Below are 17482 nucleotides of genomic sequence, written 5' to 3' on the forward strand. Positions count from 1 at the left end.
TTGAAGTGCCTGAGACAATTTCCGTAAGAGATGCTCAGTCCCCTCGAGCCAACGACAAACACAAGGACACTGCCCAAAGCTCTGCTTTAGCGACAGGGCATTTTCCCAAATTTATTTATTTATATTAATAGACTATTTTGCCTAGTTATCTGGGCCGAATGTAATAATACTGTTTTGAGCATTTGAGCATAGACATAAACTTAAGGGTCCAGGCGGCCCAAATGCTCGTATCAAAGTATCTTAACCACCAGCTTCTTTCGCAGTCGTCCCTCCCAACTCCAAACTAGCACCTCCAGGCGGGCTACAGCTAGTATCTTCAACTTTCTTCTTCCTTCGCCTTCATTCTCCAATATATTGCTCCTCAAACCTCTTCCATTTTCAATTCTTCATTCATCTTCTTCTAATGTCTCACAGGACCCTCGATTCGCTTCACTCTATAGATTCATGCGCCTTCCAGCTCCACTCCTGGAGACCTTTCCACCTCCAGACCTTAGACTCCGATCCTCCTAAGCCTTATTCCACTATGGGTCTCCACTCCCACGCCCTCACTAAGCGTCCCTGTCTATCCGATCGTGCTACTTCATTTCCCATTGATTCAATCGACATCTCTAAGCTCTCACTCATCGACGACGACAAACCCACTGGTATTGTGGCAAGCCCCTTCAAGCGAGGTAGCTTAAGGTTGATCGCTCGTAAACGGCGGCGGAATGGGTCCCGGTCGGTGTCTGGTCGGAGCTCCGATCGGAGTGGAACTCAACGGTGTTGCTCAGTTGGGGCGTCTGCTGCTCACGGGACCTGCTCGGATTTCCCGTTAGCTGTAGGGACTGATTCTAGCGGGGAGCTTTTTGTGAATGGGGACGCCAATTGGGCGTCGGATGTGAGCGAAGCAAAGAATTCATCGAGGAGGGAGAGGGAGGAGAAAGAGAATTTGGGTGTTGGGTTTGGGCAGTTCGGGAATTTCGATGCTCAAGGGAACGAGTCTGGTTATGGGAGCGAGCCGGGATATAGGGGGGATGCGGAGTTCGGGTATGAGGATGAGCTTGATGAGGAGGAAGAAGATGCAAGGTTGCCGTTTTGGGGCAACCATTTTGGAGGAGGTACTTGCTTTGCTTTCTTTACGTTTTTTCCCCCTTCAATATATAGTGGGCATTTGCTCTTTCTAGACAATTTAGTTCGTCTATATAATCCTTATTATAGAATTTAGAGGAATCTAAGAAGTGGGTTTTAGCAATAACAAACACATGATCGCGATTTGGATGCTAAAAATGATCTCTTCGATTGACTTCTTTTGGGAAAGATTTTGTTTCACAGGATTTTAGCTCACCTGAGATCTTCTGTTTTGAAGAAAGTGAAAGCAGATAACCTGTTTAAACTGTATTTCACAAGAAGAAATGTGTTGCTAACTTCTGGTTCAAGAAAGTGAAAAGGCACAAAACTACTTCTAACTGTATATTGCAACCAGAAAATGTGTTGTTAATCTGGAAATGCACTAATTTTTAATTTTGCACATTATTATAAGCAATTCATGGGTTTAAAACGCCTTTTGCTAGAAGGGCGGAGCAATTCCCACACGTTGCTCCACATATTGGAAAAGTTTCCACAATATTGCCTGTTCATCAAGATTGATGAATGATTACATTCTGTTTTGGGGGTGATGAATAACAATATTTGTTTGTGTGTCAACGGTCCAGCAGTTTTCCATAAAATTTCCTATTAGCAAGGTGGAGGACTTCTTGTTGTATACAATGTTGGGGCTTCAGCTAAGCTTAAATGTTCAAATTTTGACACTGAAATTTCTTGATGGGTGCCTAGGGCATTGCTTTAACAACCTTTTAAGGGTTCAAAGCAAGCTGCATTTTCTTGGCTATAAGTTTTGATTAGAAAATTGTGCAACACTAGTAGTAGTGGCCTGGTGGGTAACTGCTGTGGACCATTGTTTGATAATTGGTAGGGGGAATGTACAGCTGCAGTGGCTTAGTGGCTGTAGCTAACGTCACAGACTATTGTTTATGAAAACACTATTTAAAATGCAAGAACCAATAAATGGCATAAGTTAAAATTGCGATATTAGAAATAAGTATTGCTATTGAATGCATTTTTGTCAAAAATGGGCAAAAAAGAATAAAGGACACTGCGTGCGTTCTGTGTTTGAATTTTGAAACTGTGTTTTTGGAATGGAATAAATGCTCTGTTACAAGCTTCATTCCAATATTGAATCTCAACACCCTTTCTTGTTATCTTATATAGTATGTGAATGTCCTTTAATAGAAGCTTTTCTTGAAGTTTTCTGCCGTTCATTTGGTTGCCAGTCTACATAGTTAATGCATGTAGGATGTAACTGTTGGAAGTCTGCTATTCTCTTCTTCTTTATTCGTTTCTTTCCAGTGTATAAAAATGAGAAAAAAAAAACTTTTTTATTCAATTAAATATTACCTTTTTCCATGACACGAAAATGTTCGGGTAAAGAAATTCTAGAGAACTGAAAAGCTCTCCAAATGTAAACACACCTTAAGTGTCTACTTTTCCTGCCTTTTAGGTATCTAATCTTTCTTCTTTTTTAAGGCAGGCAACCTTGATAAGCTAAGGTTTAACTGTTTAGGCATTTTCCTGCATGGGATTTTGCTGAAGATTCTTACATTTGTACCCTTTAACTGTGCCAGGTATAGATTCTAAAATGGAGATGGTTGGCGAGAGCACATTTTTGGATCAAAAGGCCCATTACAGATGTCGTCGCAAGAAGCATGATTGCAGAATGGTCGATTCGAGATAACTAATTGTCATGATGGGGTCCTTGTCAATGTCACCCAGTCGCTTGTTTACTTATAACTGAGGTTTTTGGACCCATGGAAATGCCACGAGTGTTTTGGTAATGGGACATGCTATGACACTTTATGCGGTTGCTTACCTTTTGCCTTCACTTCCCAATCTTTGTGAGATTGTTGCAGCTGGTTACCTCTGCGGGGATTGGATTTCCTCTTCATTTTGATGCTGATATACTCTTGAATGCTTCTAGTTGAACAACAACATTGTTGCTATAAAAATGTTTTTAAATGTAAAACAAATACAGTTGTCAATTTCATGGCTTTGATTTATGACCAACTTTTTGTATGAAGCTCAACGGTACCTCTTGAACTCTTGTTGCGCTAATCTCTTATGTTCGGTTGATAAACAGTTGTGATGCCACTTTCTTGCAAAGAAACATAATTGTGGATTTGCATGAACGAAATGAAAAGGTATTGGAGTTTCCCTGAAAATTACTGAAGACTTTTTCATAGGATCTCATTGTAAACGCTTTAAAAGAAAATCAATCTTCTTAGTTGGTTTTTTGTTTATTACTGCTGAATTGAGGCTGAATAATAATAATAATAATAATAATAATAATAATAATAATAATTAGAGACGGCGTCGTTTTTGCATGCCACTCGATATATGCTTTTTAAGCTTTCAGGAGAGAAAAAAACCCCTGCCAAAAGAGTGGGGAGAGATGGTGAGAGAAGCATTGACAGCGTACAGAGTGCTGCTTCGAGCAAGTCGGAAATCTTTCGCTGGGGACTAGGTGATGCTGAACGCGTCAGCCTCCGAGGTCAGGAAGAAATTCGAAGAGAATCGTCATGTTACATCTCAGACTGAGATCCAGAGGCTCCTGGAAGAAGCTGGCGAAGCCTCTCACTTCATTTCTACCATGATCGTCCAAGCCAAACTCAACGAATGGGGCGGCTACGGTATTGTCGTTGGCATTATCAAAATTTTGTTTCTATTGCTCTGGTCATATTATGCTTTTATTTTGGCCAATAGCATCGTTTTTAATCACTTGTCTGAAAAATTATATAGTATTTTGCTACGCACGCCACTTGCTCGTTAAATTGCCTATGTTACTAACCATGAATGTCCTACCTGAGCGCGTATTATTAAAATCAATCCAAAATGCCAATACCAGTAACCCAAAATCATGCCATCTGTTCGAAATGTCACAGAATCAAATATTCATAAATCACGCTGATTAGAACATAAAAAGGTAACAATTGTAAGATCACCCTAAGCTTGTTCTGTTTCTTTAGGCTTTATCTAATAAATATTGTTAGCGGTAAGGTGCCTACATCTATTACTTGTATGGGGCTTTGGTTGCACTTGGCAATCGGCAAGGCGTGGTAGCCTCCAGTTTTTATCTAGTAGTAATATTATATTCTAGTTTTTATAATTGTCTCTGTAGGAATAAAACCTAATAATTGTTCATGCCAATGCTGATTGCTGCAGAGATGAAGCTTGGTCGAGACCATGCTGGAGCAACAGTTGAGGTTCCATCTGAAGAGATTCTTCGGAAGTCTGTGTAAGGAAGAATGTCTTTAATAATACGAATTACGAAGTAGTTTGTATAATGATGTATGTTTGATGACTGGCCCTAGCGCTATATTTTCAACAACGTTCTGTTATGAGCTCCCTGTGAAAGACTATCCTGTTCTGAGTTCCATCAATTACTCTGCTAACATTTTCTTTATTTGGTGGAAATCCATTTGCGTGCCAATATCTTCTGTACTAGAAACATTATCATTGTTAAAATAACTTGTCACAAGTGTTTTTGCCTTGGGAATCAGTTAGCTTAAGATTTTTTTTTTTTTCAACCTTTTTTTTTTTAATTTTCTTATTACTTAGCTTTCCTGGAGAAGTGAAAGATACATTCGTTAGAAGAAAATGCCATTTTCAGAGAAAATTTTTTCAACGAAGGGGCAGGATCCTCAATGGGCTCGACTTTTTAATGATCTTAGCAACAAAAAGAGTAGCTTTACCCTCGTGTCCCCCTATCTCTCTCTCTCTCTCTCTCTCTCTCTTTCCCTCTTTTTTTCCGTCTACAACTTTCCCTTTTTCAGCTTTTTTTTTGGGGCACCTTTGTTTCTTTTGATCTCTTTGGATGGAGTTACTGGCTTTTGGATATGTTTCTCTCATTATTGAGGGGTTTTACCCTCTTAATTTTCGAGTATTTTCTCTCCTATTGATGGGAGCTCTTCCTATAAGAGAATTACATCACCTATGGTGTTAAACAATTATCAGTTGACCTAACATCTTAGATGGGTTCTTAGCCCTTAGAACAATAAAGCATCTGTTTTAGAATCTTCATTAATGAGGAAGATGGAGTCTTATAGATGAGAAAAATGCCAATGCTTTTTAAGGTAAAAACACGTTGATGTTATTAGTGCCATTCTGCAGCAGTGCTGTCAACCAAGGTCCGGTTTGGAACTTAGGATTTGTTTTAGGTCCATAAAGGACCCATATGTTACAGGCCTTTAATGGGCCCAAATCAAAAAATCCTTCTGCACATGCCCTGAACCTATTTTGTCAGAGATTGCTCGCCTGCAATTTTGTTCTCTCTGTGCACTGTGCAGCGTGGCTAATCAAGTTCGGGACCACTGCACAAAGTTGGTGCACTGATTTATTGCTTTCATGTGGACTGACCGATTTAACAGAATCATGTGATTTCAACCTATGAAGATGTGATCTCTTTCTCTTTTTAGCAACTCTTGTTTAGCTTCCTAAATGACAGAAATGAACAAAAACAATTTATTACACACTAGCTTTCTTCTCAAATCTCAATCCTTTTATTGCTACAAATCGAGTCTTGCCATTGCAACCCAGCTATTATTTCTTTTGCTAAAAACTTGTACATTCCTTCAGCAATTGGCAATGCTTTATCATCATTTATAGGTTGCTTATCCGCGTTAATGGCCCTACCATGAGATGATGCTGATGCTAATTACACATTAATCCTCTATCATCATTCTGTACTTGAAATTTTTGTATTGAAATCTTTCAGTTTTTGTTTGCTTGGAACATTGGGTTGGTGCTCATAATTTATGGTTTACCCAATTTCCCATGTAAAAAAGGGTTATAGAAATCTAGAGTATATATTCCCTCATCCCAAATCTATGACAAACTCACCTGCCTATTCACATGTTCTTCACCATTCAAATCTAATGCTTCATCTGACAACCCTACTCAGATCTTCTTTCTTTATTACACTCACCAGCCTCTTGCTTTTCTAGCAAAGCCTGTGTAAAGGGTTCCTACCCTTTCTAGATCAGCTTTTAGATTATAAAGGTCCCCTTGCAAAGCTCTTTGCTTCACACTCCCCCATCTCACAAAAAGCAAACTAAATGTCCCTCCCTTCTACTCATCTTCCCCTATTTTCTACTGAGGTCATAGCATAGGTACCTAGCCTGAGTTTCAATTTCCAATCTTTAATTTTCTCCATTTTTATCGCAAGAATGAAACTTGCCATCTTAGTCATTGTCTTCCTATTCCTCTCATGGGTAAATTCCAAGGGCTGGGCTTCCAGTTCCAGTAGTATGGACAATTATTATGTTAGAGATGCATGTAGTGTGACTAGGTATCAGGACCTCTGTATCCACTCGCTAGCTTCATTTTCACGAACAGCTAGGAGAAGTCCTAGCAAGTGGGCTCGGGCAGGGGTCTCAGTCACAATAGGTGAGGCTAAAAACGCTAGTCAATACCTGATCAAATTGAAGAAATACAAAATCATGAGAGACAGCAGAAACATGATTGCCCTTTCAGATTGCATTGAGAACTTCCAGGATACAATTGACAATCTTCACAAATCACTTGGAGTACTCAGGAAACTTGATGCCACCAACTTCGAAAATCAAATGGGCGATGTAACTACATGGATGAGTGCTGCACTTACTGATGAGGACACTTGCCTGGATGGTTTTGAGGACCAAAACCCTCCTAAACAAGTTATAAAAGTGCTTCAGAACAGAGTCACAAGAGTCGCCTACATTACCAGCAACGCGCTGGCTCTTGTAAACAAACTTTCATCTACTGGTTTGGGAAGCCTTACTTATTAATCCACAGTTATTAAGAATTTTTTTTTAGAATTAATTTAATCCCAGATTATAATATTATTGGAATAATCAAGCTAGCCTAATATCTTTAGGCTGTGTATGTTCTGTTTTTATGTGAATACATACAGCCTTTGCTGTAATATGTACTTATTTATCATTCAAGTTTGAAATTTTCTTGGGTTTAATGCGATTAGTAGCTAACTCTGTTACTATGGTTGGGATAGACCAAAATGTTATGAATATTCTTTTGTTTATTAACATTCTGTTACAGTACATATTCTGTGGTTGTTTCAGTGTAATTAAGTAGGTGGCCTCTGCAAGGGGACCATGATCCATGAAAATGGGTGCTATCGTCTCAAACAACAGACATATTAGAACTGTTCCATTATCCGACTGTACTCTTATGATCCCCACACCATGTGTGTACCAGAATCAGTGTCTAATATCTAAGATGTGCCACTTTTACAGTGCTACTGGCTCTGCTTTCACAAACATTGTCACGAGTGGCAGAATAAATAATTGTTTACCGAACAAATAATGTCAATATATCTTTAGTTAAGGATGAATTTCTGATAAATATCAAAAAGGGAAAAAAAGAGAAGCATATTTGGCCTGGTTGCAAAATCTCTCCTTCAACCCCGTTGCCTAACAGCAATACAGTATAGTCACTCACCTATACAATGGTATTTCTAAGTATATATAAATGTGTATTGGGAAAAAAATGCATTATCTTTTCATATTAATGGATAATTATTTAAATAAAGGAAAAAATATGATAGGGAAAATCATATTGGATATGGGAAGGTTTGCAATTCAGTCTTGACCTTCTCTCTCTTTAGTTCTAGAGAGAGAATCTTTTCTATCTTGGTTCTCTTAAGGTTTAGACCTTATTACCTTGTCAAAGACTTTTCCTGTTTTTACTGGGCAGGGGAGGCTCCTTCCCTGCCTGGTTATGGGGTCACCCTTCCCACGATCAGGTGGGATGTAAATAGCCTTCTGGCTGTGTTTTCTAAGCAAGTATGAATCTACTTTGTGTTTATGTTTTCTTTTGTTCTGCTTGGTTGGTGTATCTTGGGCTCTATGCTTGTCATAAGCCACTGATCCTTTTGACTATTAGAGAGGCTAGAAACTCTTTCATCCCCTCCTCCAAAGTTTTCGGTTATAGATCCCAACTTCAATTTTCGGGAGCTTGGACGGTGCTTTGGTAAATGGAGTTTTCTATTCATTCTAGTTATTTTTAGCCTTGCATGGCTTCCTGGCAGTTATCTCCTTAGTTTTCTAGCCTCCCATTGAGGCTAAGTTTTTCTCGGCATAATAGACGGCACGACGAGGATGAGATGGTGGCATGCGGCACTGTGCAAACCTAACTCTAGGCCTACGGTTTGGCTAATGTGGGCATGGACCTTAGCTTTTTAGCCTTGTTAGCTGAATTGGGGGATCTATCTTGTATTGGGCCCGCGTGCCAGTTCATGTCTACAATTACCCACCGAGCTCTTTTAATGAAACATTATCTTTTATTAAAAAAAAAAATCTATTATAAAATGGAAAAAAGAGAAATAAACGAGTAGCTGGTTTTTTTTTTTTTTTAACCAGAAAAAGTGTATTTCATTAAAAAGTTAATGAAATGCATAATCCAAGTTCAATAAAGACTATTATACTTACAATCTAGTTAATCTCTGAAGCCCAAACACAACCTAAGGCCTAATCCTCACTTCAAACCTTAAAATAAATTGGATATCTAAACCCGATAACAAACACCCAGCACCGCAACGAAAGGGCTACTCTATCACCCCTGCACGAAAATCACTAGCTGTTGCATACGTTAACCTTGCTTGGAACCACACTAGAGAGGATTTCACCAAACTGAACAAAAAGTAGCAAAGAAAACTCCACCTTTCTCAATTTACGTAGAGATTCCCAACAGATCAGTTAATAGGTCATAGACAAAACAAGAAATCAAGCTCACAGTGAAGCTAAAGGACGAGGATCATGGAACCTTAACCAGAGGAGGCGTGGTAGAGCTCCAGCTTTTCAATCTCATATAGCTCACGGGATCATCCACTAGTACCACGTGAAAAGGTATCAGATCTATCCTTGAGATGGCAGCCGAATTGGGAGTACCCTGGAATCTATCCACTAACACAGCACCACTAGAAGCAAGGAAGACAAACTGCATTGTTGATATCCGATTTGAACAAAAGGATCAACATGCAGAACCATCTCCAAAGTAAGCAACAAAAACCCCCATCTAAAGAGGGGTGCTACACTCCACAGAGAGAGACTTAATCAAAAGCAAGAAAACTAACAAAAATCATCTAAAAATTAAAATAAAACGAAAGAGATAGAGGAAGATCGGCAGCCAGATGGCCAGACCCTCCCTAAAAAGGTAAGGAGGCTAAGAACTTTTGAGAGAAAATGTTTTCTTTTATCTGGAGTTTTATTTATTTATTTATTTTTTTGCATAAAAAAAAAAGTGCCGAACGTCTGGTGGAAATGAATAGCCGGCGTTTGTGTGGATAATCATAATGTGGCTTTAACTTGACCTCAAACCCAATTGTCAAATATTCATCAAGAAAAACTCAAAAAGTCTAAAATGTAATACAAATGCGTGGATTGATTAGGTACACAACTACCCAAAACTTAGCCACCGTTCACGTCACACCAGTCCACACCGGTAAATTTTAGTGGAAAATAACCAAACTGATATTTAACAAGACGACAGGAAAAAGACGTGTACCATTTTTGGTCTCTTTGAACAATTTTCTAGCGAACTTGTTTGAAAAGCCATTACAAGCCAATTACTGTCAAGTTATCTCTCAATTTATTCTGTGCATATGCATCAACTCCGAACCATGTGGCAAGAATATGAAATCGCCCTGTTCCTTCCACGGAGACTACGCAAATCCTTTATTGATTTCCAATAATCAACTGCAAAAACAGATTTATAATGTCATTTTATTAAAAAATATATATATATATATATTAGAATCCAGATGTAAGTTTGACTGCGAAGCGTCTGAAAAGTGTAGTACTGGAGCAGATGACAGGTGTCTTGGGACCATGGCTACAGAAACATTGTCCTGCAAGTTTCTTCCAAACAAATTAATGGTGGTGGGAAGATTTTTCGTCTTTATATCAGTACTTCTAAACACTGCATCTTGATATGTGCCTTGTCCAATAACTCCATCTTTGTAATTTTTACTATATTTATGAAAATTTTATTTATTTATTTAATTTTCACAAATACTTTTTTATTTTAAGGTGAAGTTAAAAATCATTGATAAAAACTCTATTTATATTAGTGGGTATTGATGAACATTCAATTAAAAAAAATATTTATATAATTTTTTTCAAATTAAACAATGATTATGGAGAAATGGAATGGCTGACTTATGGTATGGTTTCGCACTCACTTTAGAGAAAATCCTTCAAACATGATAGGGAGATTCCGATTCTTCCATCAAACAATTGGATACAGATATAAAGATGTCTGTGAGTGTTACAATCATTTTGTTGTTAATGATGAATTTCAGGAGGATTTCATGTTGTCTGTAAGTGCTTAAGAACGAATATTACTCTGCGACGTGCGATAGAAATTCTGTGGCAGCGGGTCCCACGACACCAGATCTAGTCTTCATCCTCTCATCGTACGTTGTTGAACCAACGACCGGGATTACAAAAATTAATATTAAAAATTAAATTTAATACATTTTAATTGTGAAATTTTAAAATAATCAGATATTTTAATCAAATTCATAACATTTTCATATAATCAATTTATATATAAAAAAAAAATTCACTGAATTATCATCTTGATGTATTAGAATTCGTTAAATAAATTTCTCTATCATGTGAATGAAGCTTGAAAAATATAAAAGGGAATAATGCTATATATTAATTATATATATTTATATATTTATACTTATTATATATATTTGTATATAAATATTTTATAAATATGTTGATTGATTTTAATTATTTTTATTATGAAATATTTATTAAAAATTTTGAAAAATAAAATAAAAATTAAAGACACTATATTATTTTTATATATTAAAATTAAAAATATATATAAATTAAATTTTTTAATAACCACATAAAGGCAATTTCTAATTATTATTCCATGTGATTGATAATTTTTTTTTTCCTTTTTAATTTAATCATTAAATTTTTCGTAAAAAATTTTCGTGTTGAATAGCACTATTAATATAAAAAAGCAAGCAACAATGCCTGATTATATAAATGTAAATTATTTTTATTACTTGAGATTAATTATTAATAAAATCAAATATATTTTGTATAAAAATAAAATAAAATAAAATAAAACACATTTTAATTTAATAAAATAAAAATGTCCTATGATAAAAGGTCTTGTTCAATCTTCATCATCTTCTCCTCCACTCCCAAACTGTCTATATGCAACTCCACCAGCCAAACCTCCCCAGCTTCAACTTTCTCAAATAAATTAAAATACCCATTGCAATTATAATACCTTCAATCAATTGTCAACAATATTCTCTTGTAATAAATTAATAAGCTTTTAATTTTATTTAAATATTATAAATCTAAAATAATATATAAAATAAAAAAATATCATCATATAAATAAAAAAATTTTTTTTTTTTTTAGAAAAAAAAAATATATATATTATATATTATGAAAAATGCATGTTTTTTTTCTCATCCCTCCTCTTTTTAAACGTGAATATCTCAAGGGGATTAAACTAATACAAAAACTCTAATATATTAGTGAGATTGCTTTGTCTGTGAAAAAGAAGAGAAATATGGAATGTTGATATTCAAGGAAGGCTTTAAAAGAATTGTAATCGGCTACATATTAGGTAGGTTAGCCATAAAATGTGCGTTCAGATTACTCCAGAGCTTCCACCAAATTGCGTTTGAGCAGCGATTGGCGATTTCATTGACTTTTCAAGAGGAAGGCCCACACCATCATTTGTAGGACAATTAATCTTCACTAAAACCACAATTTCCCTTTTTCTTCTCCTTGAAGCCACAACTCACTCTGATCATTCAACTCTCTTATTTATTTTATTTTTTTTAAACAGTATTAAAAAATATAAATGAAAAGTGTTATTTATTTCAACTTTTTTTTTATCAATTAATTTTACCAATTGTTGTGATATTATTTTATTAATTATTATAATTTTTTTTCAAACATTATTTATTTCTTTAAATAATTTTTACGACATTAACATAATAACAATTCAACAAGTTACTCGACTAATAAAGATAGGAGGCTATTCTATAATATTAATAAATTATGTAGATTGACTACGAAGTAAACTCATTGACTTTTTAATTTTTTAATTAGTCTCATTGAATAATTTTAATTTCTAAATTTAGAATTTTATTGAATAAAAGATCTGCACCTTGCAAAACACTTTTATCTAAAAAAACAAAATATCTAAAAAAAAAATTTATTAAATGAGAGAAAGTATTAAAAAACTTAAAATTCACTAATAAGGATAAATTTGAGAATTTATATTTCAACACTCAATATAATAATAATAATAATAATAATCTAAAAAAATAATTTTTTATTTTAACGCAATTCGATTTTTTTTTTTTGTTTAAATACAAAATTAACATATCCCCATATATGCCCAGTCCAACAAAACAGTATCCAAATTTATCCTAAAAATTGTTTGTTCACAACAGTTGATATTAAAATAGTAAATTATTATTGCAGCACGGAATCTTTGTGTTTTCTTGCTTTGATGATCTGAAAACTTCGGTCTGAGAAGGCGAAGCCATGCACCCAACATTTCCGGAGCTTATAAGGCCTAATGCCGATAATATCAGCCGGATATATCGTTTACAGGCCAAGCATGGCATGCATTTTTTAACTCGTTCGGACATAATAAATATTTTGAATTTATTAAAAAAAAAAAGAAAAATATTATTTTGAATTTTGATAATTAAAGAATAAGTTAAATAGAGGCTTAGCCTGAGTTGAATTTGGGCACCTATCTACGAGAGACATAGTCACTGTCCAGGCCTAGGCCCATTAAAGAATTGTGAATTTGACCGAGTGACAATTAAAAAAAAAAATCAATTTCGCCAACTGAGAACATGAAAATCCAACCGTTAATTAAAATTAATTAATGCCACCAAATTGCCAAATATTCGAATCCTTCGAGCCTCACCTAATGACAATCGTTTACTTACCATCGTGGCATTTCCGTAATTACCTTCTCAAAGAAACCTTCTTTGACAGTTGCTCTCTCGTTAAATACCGATACACGCTCTCACCCAAACAGCAACAAGTTCATAGCCGGGAACTTAGTTTCTGGCGAGCGAGTCCTTCTGAACTCTCAAATCCATCTAAACAAACCACCAAAAAAAAAAAGGAAAATACTTTGAGCATTGAGATTGAAAAAAATTTGGTCCTTGATCTCACAATTTCATTCTTATATTTTACTCTACAAGATGGGGTCGGAACTGATATTTAGAGGCCATGAAGATACCCAGCATGAGACTGATTCCTACTCTCCTAAGCCACCCAAGCGATGGCTCTCCTTCACCCGCCCGATTCGTTACGTGCTCCGCGAGCAGCGCCTCGTCTTTGTCCTCGTCGGCATTGTTATTGCCACCCTTTTCTTCACCATCCTTCCTTCGTCTTCTAGGAATCCGTATGTTCACCACCACAAATATGAGCAGATCCCCGACTCCCTCGCCCACATCTCTCGCGAGTCAGCGTCAACGACATACAAATTCTACGAACCTCATGTGGCAGCTTTCGGGTCGATGAATTCGGGAGGGAAGATTCCGTTGGGGTTAAAACGTAAGGGTTTGAGAATAGTGGTTACCGGTGGGGCTGGGTTTGTTGGGTCACACTTGGTGGACCGTCTGATCGAAAGAGGTGACAGCGTGATCGTGGTGGACAATTTCTTCACGGGAAGGAAAGAGAACGTGATGCACCACTTCAAAAACCCGAGATTCGAGCTCATTCGGCACGACGTCGTAGAGCCCCTGTTGCTCGAAGTCGACCAGATCTATCACCTTGCTTGCCCAGCATCGCCAGTGCATTACAAGCACAATCCAGTGAAGACCATAAAGACCAATGTGGTGGGGACACTGAATATGCTGGGGTTGGCGAAGAGGGTCGGTGCCAGATTTTTGCTCACTAGCACCAGCGAGGTCTACGGTGATCCTCTCCAGCACCCGCAGGTCGAGACTTACTGGGGCAACGTCAATCCAATCGGTGCGTCCCTTTTTTTTTTTTTTCCTCTTATTTTATTTTAACTATTAATCCGGCGAACGGGATCCGGCAACGTGTCAGCTTGTGAACAAGCTTGTGCAAGTTAGCAGTGCAAAAGCCGTGCGGCTAACGTGCGCTAGGCACGAGGCATGTGTTGTGAAGGGATTGTCCGGTTCTGTCTCGTCACATGGCGGTGTTGGTGGTGGTGGCCGGTTGGGAATGTCACTCTTGACCTTAGATCCGATACAGGATACGAGGGTCAAAGAGCCGCGTAATTGGCGGGTCATAAATCGGCCGGTCCAGATTTTTAATTTTGGTCAGAGTAAACGTGTAACGGGGGCAAGGGGTAAGGTTAATCTCCTAGTGGTCTGGTAATAGATCTGACAAAAGGATATTTTGCTTGAAATCATGACAGGTGTCCGAAGTTGTTACGATGAGGGAAAGAGGACGGCTGAGACACTGACAATGGATTACCACAGAGGAGCAGGTGTTGAGGTTAGTAATTTAAATAACCTATTTCCTGTTCTTATATTCCCACTTGAAAATGGCAGTTAATTATTGTTTTATTCATACATTGCCAGGTCAGGATTGCCAGAATTTTCAATACCTATGGGCCTCGAATGTGCATTGACGACGGCCGTGTTGTTAGTAATTTCGTTGCTCAGGTGGTGTTTTTTTTTTTTTTAAATAAAATAAAATAAAATAATGTATGTGGTGAAGTGATTGTGTTGTTGTCTATGGACTGGAATTAGTAATTAACGAAATTAGGGGCCCATTCATTGCAGGCATTGAGGAAGGAGCCTTTGACTGTTTATGGTGATGGGAAGCAGACAAGGAGTTTCCAATATGTTTCTGATTTGGTAAAAAAGCCCTTTTTAATTCCTCTCTTTTTAATGATGCTTTATTGCCTTTATCATTCGTTTGTTTGTTTGTTTGTTTTTTCCCTGCCCCCGGGTAGTCCAGTCCAAATTTCAAAATTGAAGATTGAATTTTTAGATTGGATATCATTTGAGTGTAGCTTTGTTACCAGATGTTGGGGACTACTAATAAATTCTGCTTTTGCATAGCTAATGCCTGTGGCAAATGGCATTCAAATGCAACTTTGCCCACTGGCACGTGTGCGGTGAGGAAGCGGATCTAATAATCAATCTTCCAACTTTCACCTACGCACATACATCATACATTTGTTTTTTTACCCAAGGCCACAAATATCCATCTGCCTTCCTCCTTTGCCCCAAGTTACTTAAAGCAAAGTAGCAGCTGCCAGATGCATACATTGGCCAATTAATTATAAGCCCCAAATGGGCCTCATTTATAACTGTCCGTGGGGGTAGTATAGTATTGTATAGTTTGGTTTCAATTTTCCTTTTTAAATATCATGTATCAAACAGTTCATATGTTGATTGAAATTGGGATCCGCCCCGTCCCCCTTAACATTTATAATTTGCATTTTCTCTAATTTGTTCAAAAATAAATGCTTATGGGTTGATGAGCCTTTTGGAGCATATATGAATGCATTGTCTTTCCACCGAAACATCTCTTGATTGTATTCGTTGCATCTTTTTTTAATAGTTTCTGCTGTTAGTGCTCGGAATTTATTTTGATGTCCTGTTGTATTTATATTCAAAAATCAGGTTGAAGGTCTGATGCGCCTTATGGAAGGGGAACATGTGGGGCCTTTCAATCTTGGTAATCCTGGTGAATTCACCATGCTTGAACTTGCTCAGGTAAGTTTATTTCTGTTCTGGTTGACATCCCTATTTTGTTATTGCGCTTTTTTTCCCCCTCGTTTATTGCAAGTTCTAATAATGTTCTCGATCTTTAAGTGAGAAATAACCGCAAATTCTTAATAATGGTTTCAATGATGTTACAAATAATGTGAATGTTGTAATTGGCCTTTGTAGTTGGTGTAGAACTGCCATCATGAGGTATTCCAAGTTATAAACTACTCTTTTTTGATCTCTCATTGCTGGATGATATTTTGTGATACCATTTCTATGCACAGTCTTCTTCTTCTTCTTCTCTCACACCCCCGGCCGCGCCCCGCCACACCACCCCCCACCCCCCCCAAAAATCTCTCTGTCTCTCTCTCGGCAGACATGCGCATGCATATTCCATGACATTTCTTGTCTAAATTGTATGGTTTAAGTAAAAGTTTGTGACCATCAGCTGGCATTAAGACGCATTATGATCGCCTAAAATCAGTGTGTATGTGTTTAGAATAAGGGTCATTTTTCACATTTAAAAAGCTTAATATGGGATCTCTCTCTCTCACATTCAAGTTATGGAACCCTTTATTGGTAACAATCACAATTGCTTTCGCATGCCAACTCAGGTTGCCCTTTTTTGGTTGGTGTAGGTGGTACAAGAAACCATTGATCCAAATGCAAGGATAGAGTTCAGGCCTAACACAGAAGATGACCCACACAAGAGGAAGCCTGATATTACGAAGGCAAAAGATCTGCTTGGCTGGGAGCCCAAGGTATCCCTTCGGAAGGGTCTGCCATTAATGGTATCAGATTTCCGGCAACGCATCTTTGGTGACCACAAGGAAGATAGCACCACCAGCACTGTGTCAACAGCTTAAATTGGCACTTTTTTTTTTCACCTTGAGCAGCGGCAGCATTATAATTATTTGGTAGATAGCCAATTTGACTTTGCCCTTGTCGCAACAATACAGTTACGGTGGCAACAACAATAGCAGCAAAGAAATCCGTCATTCGATGAGGAATGAACTTGGAGGAGGTGTTCCTTTCGCATTTATTTCGCAGTCAGCTTCATAATCCCCCGTGGGCTATTTTAATTTTTTCCGCATGTAATTTCTCTTTGAAGGATATTAGACAGCGAGCCTTGCAATTAAAATTACATTTTACTCTAATTGTGATGCAATTGATATATGTAGCAGCATCACGAATGGCTTATCATTCATTTACTGCTTTAATTTATTAGTTTGGTTGCATATCTATCTTCATACATAACAGTATCTTTCTTCAATCAAGGATTTTATAATTTGAGATTTTCTGATGCACCCAAAAAAGGATTTATAATTTGCATGTTATCTCGTGTGTAAGGCCGGTACATGGGTTCCATTTTTTTGAAGAGGACATACATCTTTTGATTCGGCTCGCTGCTCAGTTTGACTTGGCCCATTCTCTTTATTTGTTTCCAAGCAACAGATGCTAACGACATTACTAGTCTGCCGAACCGACATCCAAACATCATCCTTTGACCATTTTACACTGCCCACCTCCACTAAATATTTATCAGCTTGCTCTAACAAACATGATTCTGTAACGTCATCTTCCAGCCTTTCCACAATCTGATGTAAAATCACAGTTCTTGTAGAAGATAAAGGTACCAGCAACATTGTGAGCCAGTAAATGCTTGAACATGGTAATTCATATTGA

At 37.2% G+C, this 17482-nt stretch overlaps 3 protein-coding genes across 3 annotated transcripts; all 3 read left to right on the forward strand.

The window, feature by feature from the left end:
• Positions 1–271: 271 nt before the first annotated feature.
• On the forward strand, positions 272–4588 carry LOC110635839 (uncharacterized). Its single transcript, XM_021785324.2, has 4 exons — positions 272–1097; positions 2661–3233; positions 3442–3722; positions 4255–4588. The coding sequence occupies exons 1-2, from the start codon at positions 404–406 to the stop codon at positions 2768–2770; spliced, it is 804 nt and encodes a 267-aa protein (XP_021641016.2). The 5' UTR covers positions 272–403; the 3' UTR covers positions 2771–3233; positions 3442–3722; positions 4255–4588.
• A 1036-nt stretch (positions 4589–5624) lies between these two features.
• On the forward strand, positions 5625–7112 carry LOC110635863 (pectinesterase inhibitor 6). The gene has a single exon (XM_021785352.2). It carries the CDS (start codon positions 6258–6260, stop codon positions 6855–6857), a length of 600 nt encoding a protein of 199 aa, XP_021641044.1. The 5' UTR covers positions 5625–6257; the 3' UTR covers positions 6858–7112.
• A 6008-nt stretch (positions 7113–13120) lies between these two features.
• LOC110635870 (UDP-glucuronic acid decarboxylase 4) lies at positions 13121–16953 on the forward strand. The gene is made up of 7 exons (XM_058138976.1): positions 13121–14078; positions 14491–14570; positions 14657–14740; positions 14861–14935; positions 15710–15802; positions 16435–16655; positions 16720–16953. The coding sequence occupies exons 1-7, from the start codon at positions 13304–13306 to the stop codon at positions 16856–16858; spliced, it is 1467 nt and encodes a 488-aa protein (XP_057994959.1). The 5' UTR covers positions 13121–13303; the 3' UTR covers positions 16859–16953.
• Positions 16954–17482: the final 529 nt, after the last annotated feature.

The sequence above is a fragment of the Hevea brasiliensis genome, chromosome 2, assembly GCF_030052815.1.
Source record: "Hevea brasiliensis isolate MT/VB/25A 57/8 chromosome 2, ASM3005281v1, whole genome shotgun sequence".
Lineage (NCBI taxonomy): Eukaryota > Viridiplantae > Streptophyta > Magnoliopsida > Malpighiales > Euphorbiaceae > Hevea > Hevea brasiliensis.

Excerpts from the sequence above, each read along its gene's own strand:
- LOC110635839 (XM_021785324.2), top strand. The coding sequence starts at position 404 with ATGTCTCACAGGACCCTCGATTCGCTTCACTCTATAGATTCATGCGCC. Across the intron at positions 1,098-2,660 it reads GGGCAACCATTTTGGAGGAG|GTATAGATTCTAAAATGGAG; the intron begins GTACTTGCTTTG and ends TAACTGTGCCAG.
- LOC110635863 (XM_021785352.2), top strand. The coding sequence starts at position 6,258 with ATGAAACTTGCCATCTTAGTCATTGTCTTCCTATTCCTCTCATGGGTA.
- LOC110635870 (XM_058138976.1), top strand. The coding sequence starts at position 13,304 with ATGGGGTCGGAACTGATATTTAGAGGCCATGAAGATACCCAGCATGAG. Across the intron at positions 14,741-14,860 it reads TTAGTAATTTCGTTGCTCAG|GCATTGAGGAAGGAGCCTTT; the intron begins GTGGTGTTTTTT and ends CATTCATTGCAG. Across the intron at positions 14,936-15,709 it reads TCCAATATGTTTCTGATTTG|GTTGAAGGTCTGATGCGCCT; the intron begins GTAAAAAAGCCC and ends TTCAAAAATCAG.